Genomic DNA, 19,356 nt, shown 5'->3' on the forward strand with positions numbered 1-19,356 from the left:
ATCAGTAGGGAGAACAGATGGTCATGCCTGCTTGGAGTTGGACCTGAAATTGTGATGTGGGTGCAGCATATCACATTTGTGTGTTAACCCTCCACACTTTAGTTAAGAACTCTTTTTGAACTCTACTTTCCTATTCCTCCATAGGCCTCTTCTCCTTTTATACTCTTGCACCCTTAAACACACATGCACACAATAAATAAAGAATAAATAAATAAATAAATAAATAAATAATAAAATAATGTCCCACACTTAAATCAAGATCTGTGTCTGAGATAATCCACCCTCCCCTGGAAGGAAATGGTTTTGTTCTGAAAAATTGGGCCTGCTTTAACCATTTGCTTCCTGCTCCACTTCTTGCTGAATTTCATCATAAATCCAACTTACCATTTACATAATTTTACTTTATTTATTTATTTATTTATTTTAAAGAAAAAATCTTTAAGTGCAGAATTATAAATGCATCAAATAAAAATGATAACTTCTCTCCTGCAGAATATGAGGAACTAGTTTTCCATGTGAAATTACTCCTCCTCTTCATTATGCAATCATCACTGGAGATAGGATTATTATTATATGATTATTGTTATTGTTATTATAATTGCAGCATAGTGAGATTATACCTTAATGTCAGCATTGACAGCACAGAATACTTGCCAATATCAGTAATCATCCCTAAATCTTCATCTATATACCATGAAGATTTTTATCAGGAGCTATTGGGGCTAAAACCTGGAACCTGCAGATCTAACTGGTGGTGAGCCCCAGGCTGTAGACTGGTGTTTCATCCAGCCAGAGGAACACATTTCAAGGAAGTATATTATTGTCCCTGAGCTGGTAGGGCCATAAAAGCTTCTGGCTAAATCTTGGATTTTGCCTGTGCAACGATCTGCTTGGATATGACTGCCTGATATTCTTGGCTCTCCTTTGCATGCTTCCCTGTGCTGAATTGATCTCAGCCCCATTCCCATATACTTGTGCCTCCTTCTCCCCAATATATGCCCATGTCCCAGTATTATGACCATGTAGCTTGATAATGACTTGGAAACTGTATAAAGGTGTAAAGGTCGCTAGTCGTGTTCCCAAACAAAAACAACTTCACACACTCCTAGGGATGCATTCACTTCATGCTTTGTCATGTCCATCTGATCTCCTCCAGCTGTTTTTGACTACAACTCCCTTAAGCCCCAACTAGCATGAGATGATGGGAGTTGTAGTCCAAAAAGTCTGCAGGAGATCAGATTGGCAAGGGATGGTACAAGGCAGCAAGCCCTCTCAGCGGGGATTGTGTCATCTCCTTTATGTGCTATCTCAAGTCATAGGCTAGCGGTTGATTCGGAGTATGTAGGGATACTAAACTGCAAATTGGCCAAGAGAGGTCTGCAAGGGGGCTCTTGAATTGTTTAGTATGTAAATGCTCAATTCAGAGAGGTTCTGTATCTGTCCTGTTTACTATGCAAACCTGGTGCTCCTATAACTGACCCTTAACATTGGAATGTATAGTTTAAGGAATGAGAAGGCACATTTATAGCCTCCCAGCGTTAGGACTACAAGAGAGGGAGGCAGCAGGGCTGAGTATGCTAGCTCCATCCCCCAGCACGATTTCTGACACCTTCCAGCTCCTGGTGGGCTATTTTTGGTCATATTAGAATGCTGGAAAATGCGCTCCAAACCATGTGGAGAGCTTCCATGAGTGCAGGAGGTTCCCTGCTTCACTAGATCACCCCTCCTGAATGGGAAGTTGACGGGAACAGGAGACCCGAGACAGAGCTAACATGTTTATCCCTCTTGCCTCCCTGACAAAGCTTTATCTTGGTTAACTTCATTTCTTCCAACAGGGGTGCTGTTGGAGCCTGCCCAAGGGTGAATAACAGATCATATGTGCAAGATTTCTTATCAGGGTATTGCCTCCTCTGTTACTTCTGACACCCAACCTGAAACTTGTAATTTAACTGCACATATTAAAAGCAGCTGGAAGTTCAGCCAAGGGAGATCCTGAGAGGGAGTGACATGGATGATACCTGGTATGTACACATAAATCACCACCTTTGATTACATCAGCAACATGTTTGTTTGACTGCTTTATATGGTATACAATAAATCCTTACTATATAAACAAAGATTTACAAAATTTTAGTAGTTACACAAAAGAAGGGGATCCTTATATGCCACATCATAAGGGCCGCATCAGTAGTGGTGTATCACATGCAGTTTATCCAAAATAGTTCTTCAGTATGGAACGCACAGGGAAACACAGCAGTTTTCAGCTGGGAGCAGATCATCCATATATTTGCCAATACAACTTCATCACAAAATTCATGAATTTTTTTTAAAAAAAATGTATTGAATGAATAGACACTTCAGTAATGTCCAACCGATAACTAAAATTGAAATTTTATTTTTTTTCCTTTAATAATACTCAGACATTTCTCTGACAAGACTTTAATGAAAGATGAAGTGCAAATGGGAACCCTGTAGAATGTTTATAAAAATTGTACATGACATTTTTTTTAAGCGCCACTAAGTACACATTGAATACTCTGTAAGTATATAGGCATAGCAACATGCAAGTGTCATGTACCTAATGTTACAATATGCATTTTGTTCACTTAAAATTATGAAAAAGGAGTAAACAAAAAACAAAAGAAAACTGTGCTTCCATTATCAGTGCAACATGCTTAGTTCTCCTGGGACTGGAGTAAGTGTTGAAACGTCAGAAACATTGCCATGATTTCAGGTGTTGGTGTCAATCACACCAAGGTTCTCAGCCCATTTTAGCCACCTTGCAGTTAAGCTACTCACCTGGGGCTAGGCACAATTGTGGCTTTTGGTGAGTTTTTTACCAGATCCTTTTATTCAGGCAGCCCTGGAAGACACAGAGACACAAAACACATTGTGGGCTCATAATTTTTGCATTTGTATCCTTAAGTCTGTGTTCGAATGGTCAAGTCTGCAATCCTAAAATGATAAAATTCGGATCAACCAAATAGGAAATCTGTGAGACTACTTCAGTGAAACAGTTGGAAAATTGGAAGAATATAATATTTTCCTGAATGCACTCATATTTACGCAAGCAAATCCTTTCCTGTGTAAAAAATGAGTATAAAGAAGGAAGAAACAATTATAGGAGTCTTTGAACATCCTCGTTTTTGGTGAAATTATAAAGTGCATTTTGGATTTAAAAGGCTGGAAAGTAATATAGTGCATAGGTCGACTTCTTTGTTTAAAATGAATGTTGCTTTCTTACTGTCTTCCCTAGGGAATGTATAACCACTAACAGAACGTGGGAACCCACTGAATTTGTACCTATACTGTTTCAAGATAAAGCAAACCTTTGGCATGACTATATATATATATATATATATATATATATATATGCATGCATGAAAGTGTGCAATGTACAGAAAATATAATTGTAATATGTATTTACATATTATTGCCAAAAGCTCAGGTACTGGTGGAAAATATATTTTCATATAATATGGTTGGAATATCAACATTTCTAGGCAGGATCAGTATTTGTAAAAATAATGCACCAATTAATATGAAACACAAACACTTTTAATTTAAACCACACTTAATTTTTTTTTTGGGGGGGAAGCCTGCGTTAATGCAAAGTACCAACATAAATATTGTGCTGAGGTAAAAGGACAAGACCTTATGTAAGAGAGATTTCTCTTAGTCCTGAATCCATGTGAAGATGCCTCTTAGTTGGTGTTTGCTAGTCTACTTTTTTCTGCACATGAAATCTTCATCAGAAAAGTTTGCTTCTTTGCTTTATGGCAAATTTAAAGGATCATGAAAAATACATTCTTTATTTGCCTTGGAACCAGAACAATGTGTAGCGTAGGGATTTTTATGCTTTCTGCATCTGCCGTGTAAGAGAACTCTATGTGAAAACTTGTTTCACTGTGTAGATTACTTTACACTGCACTGGAATATCAGTGTTTATTGTTTACTGTACTTTTTCCTTCCTTTCTGTGTTCTATGGATTTTGTTTTGGGAACAGGGCTGACATTTGGTAAGAATAAGCAGGCGTTTTCTTGTCTGTCTCAAGATTTTAAAAAAGTGCCATGCCTGTCAGAGAAAAATAATTAATTATAAGCTCTGTGATAGTGCTTTATCATTTCAATTACTTATAAATGAACTTCACCAATTCTTGCTGTCTAAACAGCCTGCCTGGCAATCCTTGCTTCATGAGTAGATAATCACCTATGGTCTTGTAAAAATATTAAGATGAACGAATATTAGTTGAATCGGCTAGAACCAAAATGCTTTCATCCACTCTGTTTGGCTCCTGCTGTAGCCTCTCACCTAGAAAGCCACTGGAGTTTTTACCTCTGAATAAGAGCTTACCTATGTTAACTTAAGTGCTTAAAACATTATTGGATATTTGTTCATTTACATTTCTTCTTTCTCCAGAAAAGCAAAGAAGGATTTTGAAAGGGGTTTAAGAGAAAGGAACTGAACTAAGCTACTAGCTCATGCTGTCAGATGGATATATAATGAAACTATTTTGGCGTTTTAGAACAATTATATTGGGGCAGGGGACTCAAACTGAAATCAAATGTATTGCTGACAGGTAAGTGATAAATTAATTGTCTGAAGTCCAGTTTAAGAATGACTTCAAGAGACTTGAAAGGAAGAAATTTATATACCATAATCAGGGAAGAGACATGAAAATGAAGCAAATACTGATCTTTTAAGTCAATAAATGAAACTTAAATACCTCTACTGTTAAAAAGTGTTTGAGCCCCTTTTAAGTTAGATGTAACTAGCAAAGCTGATGAGTTTAAGGGTATAAATAAATCCAGCATAGATAAAATTTCAGGAAGCTCCTCACATCATCTTGGTTTATCCTCCTTCTTTGTGACAAGAGCAAAGAGATCATTTGGACAAGACTTTTTAAATAAAAATTAGTTCCTTAAAGACCCTGAGAAAATGTTTGTAATGTTTTTGCTTATTACAGCTATCAGTACTTGCTTTTTTTCTGTTTTGTTTTATATCTTTTGTTATGTAAATACTGTTATTATATTTTAAGGTGTGTGTGTGTGTGTGTATGTATATATATATGTATATATATATATATATACGAAAGCATGTATATATATATGTATATATATATGGAAAGACTTCATTCTCAAGTAATCTGATAATTTATTTCTATACCATACTTGTCAGGGCTCACATAAAGTACAGGTTATGTTCATTATCAAGCAGAATGTGAAAACGTCTCTGGAAGATGCAACTAGCAGCAAAGGAACATAGTTTTGACAAGAAGAGACTCCCATAAATGTCAGTGTCAATGGTTGTGGTGTAGATTCACACTAGAGGTGTGCGGATTGTCCCCCATGTTTTTATATATCCATTGGGAAATCCATTGAGTGTCATGGATTTTTTTAAAAAAACTTTTCAAACAGATGCACATTATATCAGTGCGTGTGCATTTATTAGCTGTGGGTGAGAGTGTACATTTCAGCTCAAATAGAAATGCACATCCTATTGAGAGTAACTGATGTGATCTCCAATGAATATTTGCACAATCTGATGTACCTTCATCATCTCTGTTTTGTTCTCTGCCTAGTTTGCCCAAGTGTTTGAGCATCAAACTGCTAATTATATTTTTGTCTGATGGAAAATTTAATTTTAAAAAGAAAAAAAAATCACCAATATCTGTACTGAAAATTGAATCTGGTGGTTTAACACAACATTGTCAATCTGTGCTAAATATCGACATTAATAGACAGCAAGTCATGTAATGAAGACCATTGTGAAATCATTAGACTAGTCAAAAGCAATACCTATGTGTATATGCAACGATGTGTAAGACTTTACCTTGCTCATGTGTAGATGTGGAGTCAAGGTTTAAAAGGGCAGAAAACTCTGGATGATTAGAGCAGCTCAAGGACATGATAGAAGGGGCAGTTTTTTTAACCCCCAAAACAAAACAGGTTCATTAGCTGGAGGGCAGAATCTAAACAACAAAAGGGGTCCATGTAAGTACATTTATTATGGGAACTAGTTAAAATTGCACAACTGAAAGCGGAATGAATGGCTTGGCCAATAATGATAGTGCTTCGCAGAGAAGGAAAGCTATAGTTGGAGAGGCTCAGGAGCTTTGCAGTGTTCAATTTAACAATATTTCTTGTGTCTGTGATTGTTCTGTGTTATCTCACTACTTTCAATGCATTGCTTTTGGAAGGGTATGATGGAAAAAATGACGAGATGAAAAGGATCAATGATATAAAATTTCATGTTTGGAAAAAAGTTAACTTTATCATTAAAGGCATCCTTCGTGGTTTGATGGAAGCATTTTGTACTCACAATGTAAGATTACCTGACGTTATTGGGAAATAAATAGCAGAAATTCCAGGTGAGGTGCTTCAGTGAAATAGGGGTCAGGAGAATGCAGTTCTCTCTGTGGCTCTCTTTCCATTGCTCAAGCTAAAAATACCAGGGCAAATGGCAATACTTTTCAACATCTTAGCATGCAAGGCTCCCTCAAGGAAGATAAAAAGAGCAACCTTGTACTGTTGGGCTAGAAATAGATTACTGAGCAATGTTCCCAGACAGAGTGCTGGCAGCAGAGCTATTAGCAGAATTGAAGTCTTTGCCCCAAAGGTGTTTGGAAGGAGCCCCATGGGACCCATAGAAGAAGACAAGAGACAAAATAGAGTGGTAGTTGGGTTTCAAGGAAAATACGGCTTACAATAAATTAAATATTATTTGGAAGTGGCTGGGAATATACACATATTTAAAGACAAATGGTCACTATGTGTTTTTATAGACCATTCTTGAATCTGCAAACCCATCTCCTTCCTTGTAAAATAATCAAAATGCATATCATAAATACATGGTTTTCCAATATCCATACAGAGAAAGTACAAGATACTTACATGTGAGTACACTGTAGTCACCTATATTTTTGCATAGTTTTTAGTGTGTACTTTGTGCCACTTAACCCAAAGTATTACTCGGGTTATTTCTGTTTAAAACAGCTTGTTTACAGAACATTTGAGTAGCTGTTTTGTTTTGTTTTTTGTATTTGGTATGTTCATTTAAAAAAAATACCAGTTCTAATGAATGAGAAGCTAACATCCTTGGAGGAATCAAGGAAGGTTTTGAAGAACATTGTAGTGCGCCCATGACAATTCTTTTAACTCCATATTTTTAAGTTTATCAGAATTACCTTAGCTCAACAGAGAGGTAAAGTTAAGAGTTATGTTATCCTTTTGGTAACACTTTATAATAAGTGGCACTAAATTACACTATAACTGATGTTACATGGAAGCACATGTAACCACAAGGTCAAGATCAAAATACCTAATGTACATTTGCGTACATGGTAACTCCAGTGCTTTTACAATCATAAATTAAATTACCTCCTGTCCTTTCTTCTCACTGAGAGATGCTTATAGGTAGGTAGATAATCCTACATCATGAAGAACATATTCAAAAAGTCCACTTTGCTGGTTTATATAGGGGGAAAAACCAACTGTTTTCCTCCTGTATCTTTTATAGGAGGAATCTCAGCACAAGATGATCTGCCTTCCATAAATGTGAACAAAATGGTAGGTGTTCCCGGTTCATTTCTGAGCCTCATATTGTATATATTTCTTAAACCGCTTCTTGGATTTGCTAATAACATCTAAGAATGAAAGAAGATGCACCCATATACTGTGAGATGCCACATTCTATTATTTAAAAATAATAATGATGATAATGATAGCAAAATAAAATAACTAATATTAAAGAGAAAATTGGCAATAACTTGATAACCTTTGACTGATGATGAGAACTGTCATGTTCCACATTTTCCTTAGTTGTTCCCATGGGGCTTTCATCATTCATGCCTGTCAATTACTGTAAATTAAGCAATCATTTCTATTGACCTTTGGTGTCTTGCTCCCAGTGTATTCATCTAAACCAGGGGTTCTCAAACTAAGATCAAATGTATACGAACAGAAAAACCTTATCAGATAATATGACTAGAAATCGGGCATATCTGTAAATCCTATGAATGTGTGTTGCTCTTGTGGCCTTATTCACCAATACTGGATGCCCGACTTATGGAAAAGGTAATCTTCTACCCCTTTATATAGCTGACAACTTATGGTATATAGCAAGCTGGAGGTCAGCCAAGAAGAAAAAATGATACCATGAAACCAGTCGCCTCCCAGCCATTTATACCAAACTAAGACCACCTTGAGAGCAATGATTCTCCCCCCAGCTCTTTGCTCTGATTGGCTTCTCCTTGCTTTTCTCCAATCTCTATTGGTCAAAAAGGCACTGAATAGGGAGCAGAATTAATTGGGATCTGCTCAGGTGCTAGTGCAAAATCCACACAGATCCATGGATACTGGTGCAAAGAATCTTTGTGGCAGCACTGCCAGAATTATAGCTCAGTGTATAAGAGATTTTATATTGGATTGTTGAACCCCGTTGAGTTAAAAACTGTGTAATAAAATTATATTAAGAAAATGTATCGGTATCTGTATTAGTACACTCTGGTACAATATTGCTAGTACTTGTGCTAAAGTCAAAGACAGGGCTAGGACTTTATATTAAAACTATGTTTAGCTTATGGAATGTTTATTTTGTTAGAGAATAGATGGTCACTATTCTGTTTCAAAAGTCCCCCTTTTCTCTCAAAGAAAAAGTTTGAGAACCTCTGATTTAACTGGATGAATGCAGATGATTGAAAGTGATGGCAGGCCCGAATTATCCTCTTATTGTATTAATACTGCATGATGTACTTCCATGTTCCTTTTTGGCCTGTTGTAAAATACATCTCAAGGTGCAAGGTAGAATATATACTCTAAAAATTGACTGCAACAGAGTGCACAAGAAAAAGTTAACAGTCCAATTCCTATCTACTATTGCAAAGTTCCACTGCTTTCCTTTTGCTACACTGACAAGACACTTTGGGATGGTTACATCTAAAGATGCCCCAATGCTTGAAAACTTTCACTTCACAGTGACGAAGAGGTGGGTCATGGAAGCAGCATTTCTATATCATTGAAGCAAAATGGAATTTATAAAGAATGTAAAAATGTGCAAATACAGCACTAATTGACATGTGACTTTAGTAAACATAATCCTAATGCAGCAAGGCTTTTAAGCACAGTTAAGTTCTTTGCTGGCCTTGACATTAGTTCCATAAATCAGTTTCTGAAGTTACAGCTAACTGCTGTGAAAAACACCTTTTCTTCCCAGTAGTAGCAAGCTTAATTCCTTTTGCCAGTTTTGTTTTAAAAAATGTACTCTTTGAACAACTTGACTATGTTGTAAACCTATACTAGTATCAATGTGTCTAGTAGCTCCTACCTGATTCTCTCAAACTACCATACTAGATTAGCATATTATTGCATTTTTTCCCCACAGATGATCTGGAGTGAACGGTAAAAACAAGCATGCAATCACATCAATGCAGACGTATTTCTTTAAAATGTCATACTGTATATGATTTATTATGTTAACACTCAACCACATCATATTATTTATGTTCTGTATACTTTGAAAAAGTGCTGCTTGATTGATGGTCTCTCTTTTTCTCTCTCATAGAAATTAACAAGGTAAATGTTCTTTTTCCAACAAAAACAATTTAAAAACTACTATTGTCCTTAAAAGGTGTATACTCTTCTGATAAATAATCTGACACAACACCTTTGATTTCCATTTACTGTGACACATGATGTCATATTCAAATGCTACCCTCCCTCCTCCCCTCTCCCCCCACGCAAAAAATAAATCCCAGGAGATAATCCTTTACAATAGGCCATTATGCTTTTAGACTTCACCAGTAATAGCATCCATATAGAAATCTTATTTATTTTATTTTAAGGTGCAGCACTTAGGAGATGAACAGCAATCGCTACTGATTTGAATCTTCTGACATGGGACCAGTAAGCGCATCTGGTGATGTTTCACGTTTTTTCTGGAAGAGGAATCGAGCCAATCAGCTTATTTTATGGTAGATTTAGAATTTGTGACTATCTTTTAAAGATGTCATTTTGCCCCACATTTTGAGAACAATCTCAAAAAGAGGTCTTTACTGTGGAGCTAAAAGCATGGCAGATATTCTCTATCATTCACCGTGACATAAGTTTGTACCTCACAAAATGCATAGACAGGAATTTAATATAAAGAATTAGTCCATTTACCGTATACACAAAACATAGAGCTTTTTGTTGTAACACTTTGTTGTTTGTGTTTTGGCAAATCCAACATTGATAAGCAGCTCTGGAACTGCCAAATTATATATTGAAAATTTTAGCAACTTAATCATTAATCATTAATGTGGTTGGAATTTAAAACCTGAGGCTGTGCACTGGTTGTTAGCTTAAAACTACCTTTCCATATAACATTGTGCTTCCATTGTATAACAAAGAAAAAAAAAACCTGGAACTAGAAAAGTTTGCTGCTGAACAGTGCTAGGACATACAGACAAAAGTACTAATACATGTTATCTACTCAGAATATTAATTTAAGTCATATCTAAAGGGATATAATGGACATTAGAAAATGCTTACTTGTGACTGACTTACCTACAGCCCCAAAAGTTAAATATGTATCAAATAATGTTTAATTGGATTTATTATATGCACTATATACAGATACTAAAATGCCTTGCAATTGTGCCCCATGAACATGTCCAATTTGAGAAGGCAGGTGAGCCCACATGAATCAAATAAATTAAATTAAAACCAGAAATTACAGAAATAGATAACGGAAGTCTTTATGATCCTAACTGCAGTAAAAGAGCGGGACAAACATTTTCAAAATGGAGCTACATCATCCATCTCTGTGGATTCTGTATAGACAAACGGCATGATGTGGTTACCACCCAGACGTTGCTTTAGTACCAATGTGCCATTAAAATAAAAGGTCTGTTCATACCCCTTTGCTATCATTTGCAAACACACAAGAAATTATACTAGAATGCTTTCAGTTGGTGTTTCCTAGGGCATAATGTTTCAAAACTAGGCTGCTTTTTGAATTATAGACATATATAAAACATTCTTTGTAAACCTCTAATCTTACTTGTAATGTTTTATGTAAGTACATTGAGGTCCTCACCTTCAGAACAATTGCTATGAAAATGGCCTGGTGCAATACCGGTAAGGACCATGATAAAATAAAACCAAAAAGAAATGCTATATAACATTTTGCTTTTAAAAAATGTAGAAAAACTGAACAGATGATGATTAAAGTTGTTAAGGCTGTATATTCAAGCACTGTATGTTAAGAGAGCAATGGATATGATGATTAGGCAATAAGAAATGTCCTGCATTATGAATGGTACCATAATTAAAGGAAAAGAAATGCTGTCCATGGCTGATTGTTGATATAAACTGGCTACTGAAAGCATTTGTGTACATTAATAAAGGTAGCAAAACATGATGGGGGGAAATTAATTCTGAAAGATGAGAGCCAATTTTCTCCAGCAGTCAGCCTGGTGAGTAATACTCAGAGAACCTAAGTCTGCATCTATATGAAATATTCCTTCTTCTCTTCTGCATTGACTTGGCTGCCTTCTGCATTGATAATGGCTGTATCCGCATCAGGTGCATCTTCGGCTCCTTTAGCTTCATTTGTTAAATATGTTCCTGCGGGAAACAATGTGATTAAAAGAAAAATGTTAGGGGCTTTGATACTTTCCCAATGCGGTTCTCTAATGGATTCTGGTGAGGTTCAGGATGTATGTCATTGCACTACTGTAGAATGAACTTTTACAGCACACATGATATTCCATTTGGGGAAAGAAGCGATTGTGACCCATGGCCTTTCTTTGATGATAAGTACATACAAACAGTAAAAAGAGCATGTTGCACTAAGACCTGTCAAGGACACATTAACAATAAGCTTTGGGGGGGAATTGTCTCAAAATGATTATTTTGCTCCTTTGTTATATAGAAGTTATAATTCAGCCAAGTAGTATACGCTGCAATTTCAAAATTAGCACATCAAAATCTGATTGACTTTTAGTTGGACAATGTTAATTGTGCATAACTTTTTGATTGAAATAAAGAGTTTAAAGACAATCAACACAAAATGCACTGTGCCCTTCAATAGCTACGCTAGGCTTGCCCACTTACTTCATTGCCCACTTACATTGGGAAGAGTAAACCTGAGACGCTATTCCTAATTTTCTGTGCCAATATAAAATGCCTGCATAGCTGCTCCTACCTCCTGCTTTGTTCCTTTAACACTGACGCAATAGAATGCTATTGTAAGGATGTATTTGCTAGTACAGCAAATCTTGGATCTGTGCAGCAACATTCAGTGATGTCTGAAAAGCCAATTTTTACTGAATGGAAAAAGCTTGGTTATTTCAGAGCTGGGATATGCGTGTGGCCCTCCTGTATTAGTTGAACACAGGTGTCATGTTTTCCAGTAGACTGATCAAATGACATACCTTATACATGGTATAAAAATTAAAAGGAAACATTCTTGATTAGCTTGTATGAATTAGCTAAGGAAATGGTCTTGGCCTAGATAGCAAGCAGCTTTATCTCACACAATATTCTGATTATCAGGTGAACAAGGGAACACACTTCAATAGGTGCTTATTGCAAATTACATGAACAGTTCTAATAATGCAGGTTATGATTAAAAGACAGTGGGAAGATGTTGCAGAAAAATGAGAATATAGCAATGACCATATTGTATTTTTTGCACTTTTTTAAAATAAAAAAAAAACCATAATCAAAAAACCAATGTGTGCTAGGACTGGATATATGTGGATAAGATAGGGCAGCCATATGTATATATGCCCAGCCTATTCATATATTTCTGCGTTACTTTTAAATACTTATTTACTGAAAAACATTTCTAAACCATTTAATATTTAAAAATCTCTAAGCAGTAAAGAAATATAGATATAAAACCAACAGCGGTATCATAAAGAAAAACCTGATACCCAACTTAAAATCAACAGTGAAATGGCATTATAAAAAAACAGAAGAAAGGAAGGAACTAAGTAATAGCAGTGTTCCATTTTATGGGTTAGGGGAAGCCTGGACAAAAGGTATATCTTTATAGCATGTCTGAAGGAACGGATGCATAACACTTCACATATGGCAGAGGGAAGGACATTCTACAATTCAGGGACAAGGGTGGAAAATACCCTTTTTCATGTTACCACTCTGTGATATTGTGTAGCGTGCAATGGCAGCTTGAGTAGAATGTCCCCAGATTATCTAAGGGATTTTGCAGGTATATACGGGGGCAAGTGATCTTTCAGATGGCCTGGTCCCACATAGTTCAAGGCTTTATATATTAGTAACAAGACCCAGAACATGGACTAGTAAATGACTGACAAGCAGGGCAGTTTCCTCAGCACAGGTGTAATATCTGCTCACCCAGGGGCTCCACTTACAACCTGGCTGCATTGTTCTACACCAACTGTGGCTTCCATTCCAGTCTCAAGGGAAGTCCCATGTCGAGCTAATTTCAGTAGTCAATTAGGAGGTGGCCAACACATGAATCATAGTGGTCAGACTATCCAATAAAAGGACATAGATGGCATCCCAGCCTAAGTTGATAACTGGTGCTTGTTTCACACAGAGGCATACCTGATCCTTCAGAGGGAGTGCTACTCCCTTTAGAACTGAGAAAGTCCCCAACGCCTGGGAACTGTTCAGCCATAGAGTCTCTGTCTTACTGGGATTCAATTTCAGTTTGTTGGCCCTCATCCAAGCATTGGTTCAAAACAGTCAGCCTTTCCCAATTCAGATGTTAACATGCCCCACCTCTCATAATGGCGTGACATGAGGCAAAGGAGGACATGGGGGAAAGACGCGTAGCCTTCCTCCCTTGCCTTGCCATATCGCGCAGTGCTCAGTTCTTTGAAGCACTTTTGAAGAAAAGAAAGGCAACAGATTCCATTAAGGAAAGAGGATGGGGAAAGGGAGAGGGCTTATTCCAATCACCTGCTTGCTTTTCTTGTAATAAATAGGCCCAACCTGCCCTGCTTTGATGCATAACTAGATGGTGGCTGCCTCGTTGTACCTATTTCCGCCCTAAAACATCCAGGGAGAAAAATCCCCAAAATGCAGATGCCCATTTTGCACCACACTCCCCCGCCCCCAGGCTTAAAAATGACTGGTAGGATGTCAGAATTTAATGGTCAGTATCTTTCCTGTCTTGAGGGTTGAAAAAAAAATGCATTTTTGAGACCCAGCAGTTCACAACTGTCTATCTTATCTGCTTGTCTGCCTATTTATATAGAATTTTTATCTTACAAACTCATTAAATTAAGGTACAGTGGGGGTCTATTGCATGACACAGAATCCCAACTGCCTGATTCCGAGTCAGACAGACACCCTGTGTGACCTTGGGCAGATTGCTAGATGTTATTTTGCCACAGTTAATCCAGCTGTAAAATTGGGTAAAAATCAGGACCTCACTAAAAACACACACACACACACACACAAAAACTTGATGCTGTAACATCAGAGCTGAGTTTTCCTGGGGTCTAGAAGAGTTTCTTAAATAAAAAAAAAAGTGTTGCAGGGTAAAACTAATCACTAGGAAATATTGCTACAAAAGGTGACTGCACTGTGATTAAATCTAGCCTACCTTTATGTCTTGCCAGATATCGACCAAGCAGAATTATAGAACATAGTGTGACAAAAACAACTACAGCAACTATCCCTCCTATAACAGCGTGGTCCGTTGCGTCCTTTTCAGCCATAGCATTGGGGTCTAGGGGAAAAAAATGACAGTATAACATATTATTCTGATATGCTGAAAAATGAAAATATCCAGATGATAAGGTATAAAACAATTGTCTTCCCCCACCCACAAAAAAGTCATTTTAGAAATATTTACAAGAGTTATTTCAGTCCATTCCCTACTAGCTTATCAGTGATACAGCACTGCTTGGATTCCCAGAGACTTAAAGCCCTGAGGACGTCACAGTATGAAAGGGAGAGGGAATCTTAAGCAGACAGTACTAATAGGAAAGATTTCTGGTTTTGTCCTCATCACTTTTCAACTGAAAATCTGGCCATAGCTATTTATAGACGGAAAAACAAGGAATCAAGAATTGGGGAACAGATAGAATCAGCAGAATGGTGTCTGCATAATACATAATTTATAGAGCTGAATCTCAGTGGGAATCCCTTATATATTCTCCTTTTGTCATCCGTATCCTTTTGCAGTAGAGAAAGAGGGAGGGAGGGAGAAAGTGTGGCTGAGCAAGTTCTGCAGGCGAAGCTGAGTCTGCATGAATTTGGTCAGATAAACGTAAATGCATCTTTGAGGAACTTCGTTCATTCTCAAGTGTTAGTTCGTGAATTCAAAGCAGCTATCTGATTAATGCTGAAGTGAGTAAATTCAAATTGTTTTTAACTTTATATATATATATATTAGCCCCTATTGTGTTAAGGTACCGTGTTCCAAACATTAGGAACACCAAAGGATTTAAACTTGTCATTTAGTACACTGCTCATTTATTTTTAGGGGTCTCATCAGAAAGGCAGCCAGGGAAAAAAGCATCACCTAGGGGAGTAATTCCTCAGAAGTTCTGATCGATTAAGTGGTACAGTAACCTCCCGGGTATCGGTTAAAGTAAGTGAAAGAAGGAGATATAGAAAATGATTTGGTCTTAAAGATGAGGCTAGAATAATTTAATTTTACATTAAGATGCCTCAGCTACCAATGAACAGCAGCTCTGCCAAGATCACTATTAGTATGCTCACAATGTATTAAGAGGTTCACATGCAGTGATATATGGACAGTTCCCTTTCAGGAGGTATCTTTTGCAATTCGTTTGAAAATGTACAGTGAGAAAAAAGGGGGAGGGAGCAGCTTTTGAAAAATAACTCTTGTGATTTTGGGGGGAGTGGGGGTGGAGGGTAGAAAGCCCAAACTAAAGGTGGGGGAAATACCATCTCTGAAATGGTGCTCTCCTAAAGTTGTGCATCACAAACAGGCATGTCCATTGCAGATAAGGTGTCAGACCTTCAATCCTAATAGCAGTAGTTGCACAGCTGCTTACCAAGTAAGAAATTTATCAAGTAATAATTTGGCAATCTCTGTAATGCATACATTCATCTTTCCTATTTTATCTTTCCACTTGCATCACGTTGCCACCATGCCTTCAAACCATCTAGGACTATCCGTTTTACACAAAGGATCTATGAAATATTGACCCATTTAACTGCAATCCCAAGCATGCTTCAAAAAGGGCCCACTATGTTCAGTGGGATATGCTCCCATGTAAAGTATGCATAGATTTGTAATGAGAGTATATATATATGCACACTGCAAATGAACACTGAAATGCTTCATACGACAAGGCTGTGAAACATATTTAATTGTTAAGTATCCCATGAATTGATTTGAGCTTGTGAGCTGGCACGCCTTAATAAATTAAATCTTTTGAACTTTGCTTCCTTTGAAAATCTAGGGCACAGTATTAAAGTCTTTGGGAGGATTTCTCAGGGGCCACGGGATTTTGCAAGCAGAGAGGGAGGCCCAAGGCCTGAGAAGGAGGTCGGTCCATGCACCAACTGTTGTAGCCTCATGGTAGCTAATGTCAGACAGGGCTAAAAAGATTCCACGGTAGATCAGGAAAGGCACTGAATCTATTGGAACCAAAAGCCTCCCATATTCCTGGAACTGAGAAGCAATGGGAATAAGAAATGTTTTTAAAAGATGAATAAGGGTCTTTCTCTCCAGCTCTCTTAGGATTGTTCTATAAAGGATTGTTTTTACTGTTATTGTTAAGTTGTGGGCGAACATATCAGACGACACAGTGATTCTTCCAAAGCAGCTCTTTATTTGTTAGCTGGAACAGAACTGAACTGAGGAGCTCAGTCAGCCTGCTTATATAGAGCTCCACTAGAATGCAACAGTAACCATTTTTTGTAACTAGCCAATCACTGAACGTCAGATATCAGATCCTTATAAGAGATTCTTTATATAAGAAGTTAGATATAATAGTAAACTATATCCAATAATAATAATAATAATAATAATAATAATAATAATAATAATAATAATAATAATTTATTACTTATCCCCCACCCATCTGGCTGGGCAGAATATCCCAGCAGAATATTAAAAACATGATCAAACATTAAAAACTTCCCTAAACAGGGCTGCCTTCAGAAGCAATTATGGCAGTTTCTTGATTTGGGTACCATGAGAAACAGGAAGTTAACAGCTTAAAAGCACAGAAATACAAAACTGTAGAGGTGGAAGGGACTCCAAGTGTCCTCTAGCATAACCCCCTGCAACACAGGAACCACGGCTAAAGAACCCTTGACAGATGGCTATCCAAGCTCTGTTTAAAAACCTCCAGTGGAGGAAAGTCCACCACCTCCTGAGGAAATCCATTCCACAGTCAAACAGCTCTTACCATCAGAAAGTTCTTAATCTAAGTCATTTATAAATATGATGAACAACACCAGGCCAACACCAGGACAGAATCCTACAACATCCCACTTGTCGCTTCTTTCTAGGATAACGAGTAACCATTGGAAAGAACTCTTTGGCTTTGGTCAGTCAACCAGATCTACCTAACAGTAACATCATCTTGCCAGCTCCTCCACAAGAAAATCTTGGGGGACTTTGTTGAAAGTCTTACTGAAGTCAGTTCCACGAGGAAAGGAGGCAAAGGAAAGGAAAAAAGGGAGTGTGGCCACACAGCTTGTTCACAGTCTTGTTTATCAGACCATTTTAAAAATCTGAATCAGAGCAACAAATGTATCAGATTCAGTCCCCCTAATCCACTTGAGTTATAGGTAGGGATTTACCTGGAATCACTTTGAATTTTAGTTAAAAAGTTGACACAATACTGCTCAAAAGATGACCATAGATATGTAAAGAAGGGAAGGAAGAGGTGGACACCTGACCTTTGCAGTTCTTCTTTCAACAACAGATCTTTCACAACTTTCTGTCAGATCTCACACTAGGGTATTGAGGGAGTGGAAGGAGCCTTCTCTATAGCACACAGACCCAATTCCCTCATTTCCATCACGTGTTGCTTTGAATTCCAGGTGTTAAAAACAATTACCGTATTTTTCGCTCTATAAGACGCACCAGACCATAAGCCGCACCTAGTTTTTGGAGGAAGAAAACAAGAAAAAAATATTCTGAATCTCAGAAGTCAGAACAACAAGAGGGATTGCTGCGCAGCGAAAGCAGCGATCCCTCTTGCTGTTCTGGCTTCTGGGATAGCTGTGCAGCCTGCATTCGCTCCATAAGATGCACACACATTTCCCCTTACTTTTTAGGAAGGAAAAGTGAGTCGTTTAGAGCAAATAATATGTATCTTTATTCCCTTCAAAAGCCACAGTAAAGTAAAAGAGGGAGATAATAATAATAATAAAAATAATATATATATATATTTTATTTATACCTGCCCTCCCCAGTCAGAACCAGACTCAGGGCAGCTAACACCAATAAAATTACAATAAAATGTAATAAAGAAAGAAAGAACAGTTAATTAAAATACGGGTTAAAATACAATTTAAAATGCAGCCTCATTTTAGTAGTAGCCCATAAATCAAAACCATAAGGGGAGGGAAACATGAAGGTCAGACTGAATCCAAACCAAAGGCCAGGTGGAACCGCTCCGTCTTGCAGGCCCTGCGGAAAGATGTCAAATGCCGCAGGGCCCTGGTCTCTTGTGACAGAGCGTTCCACCAAGTTGGGGCCAGTAGTGAAAAGGCCCTGGCCCTAGTTGAGACCAATCTAACCTCCTTGCGGCTCGGGACCTACAAAGTGTTGTTATTTGTGGACCTCAAGGTCCTCTGTGTGGCATACCAGGGGAGGCGGTCCCGTAGGTACGAGGGTCCTAGGCTGCATAGGGCTTTTAAAGGTCAAAACCAGCACCTTAAACCTGACCCTGTCCTCCACCGGGAGCCAGTGCAGCTGGTAAAGCACTGGATGAATGTGGTCACAAGGCAAGGACCCCGTAAGGAGTCTCGCGGCAGCATTCTACACCTGCTGGAGTTTCTGGGTGAGCTTCAAGGGCAGCCCCGCGTAGAGCGAGTTACAATAATCAAGCCTGGAGGTGACTGTCGCATGGATCACTGTGGCCAGATCAGGGCCATAAAGATAGCACTGACTGTTAACATATAACAGATAGCACTGACTTTCATGCACTCTGAAGAGTCTCCATTTGTTTGTTTTGGCTTGACTGGTGCCTTTCTTACTCTTCTGTTCTCCTTTACTCAGTCCCCAATCCACATCAACAGATCATCAGCAAGAGTAGCAGAAGTGAGATTCTGTTTTCCCACACAAAGATACCTAAGTGAGGTATCACCATATCTGAACCATGTGCCTGAGAACCAAGCACAGAGCTCCAGGAAACAATTGCAAGTGCTACCAACTGCTCCCCCG

The 19,356-nt window shown here is 37.9% G+C and overlaps 1 protein-coding gene across 3 annotated transcripts in view; it reads right to left on the reverse strand.

The window, feature by feature from the left end:
• Nucleotides 1-9,421: 9,421 nt before the first annotated feature.
• Nucleotides 9,422-19,356, reverse strand: part of CADM2 (cell adhesion molecule 2) — a 378,263-nt gene continuing 368,328 nt past the window's right edge. For all 3 annotated transcript variants that reach the window (XM_028726903.2, XM_028726901.2, XM_028726902.2), the window contains 2 exons: nucleotides 14,581-14,706; nucleotides 9,422-11,606 (listed from right to left, as the gene is read on the reverse strand). In XM_028726903.2, coding sequence (XP_028582736.1) covers nucleotides 11,488-11,606; nucleotides 14,581-14,706 — 245 coding nt within the window. In that variant the 3' untranslated portion in view covers nucleotides 9,422-11,487. The remainder of the gene's footprint in view (nucleotides 11,607-14,580; nucleotides 14,707-19,356) is intronic.

This window comes from Podarcis muralis, chromosome 4 (assembly GCF_964188315.1).
Source record: "Podarcis muralis chromosome 4, rPodMur119.hap1.1, whole genome shotgun sequence".
In the NCBI taxonomy this organism is placed as follows: Eukaryota; Metazoa; Chordata; class Lepidosauria; order Squamata; family Lacertidae; genus Podarcis; species Podarcis muralis.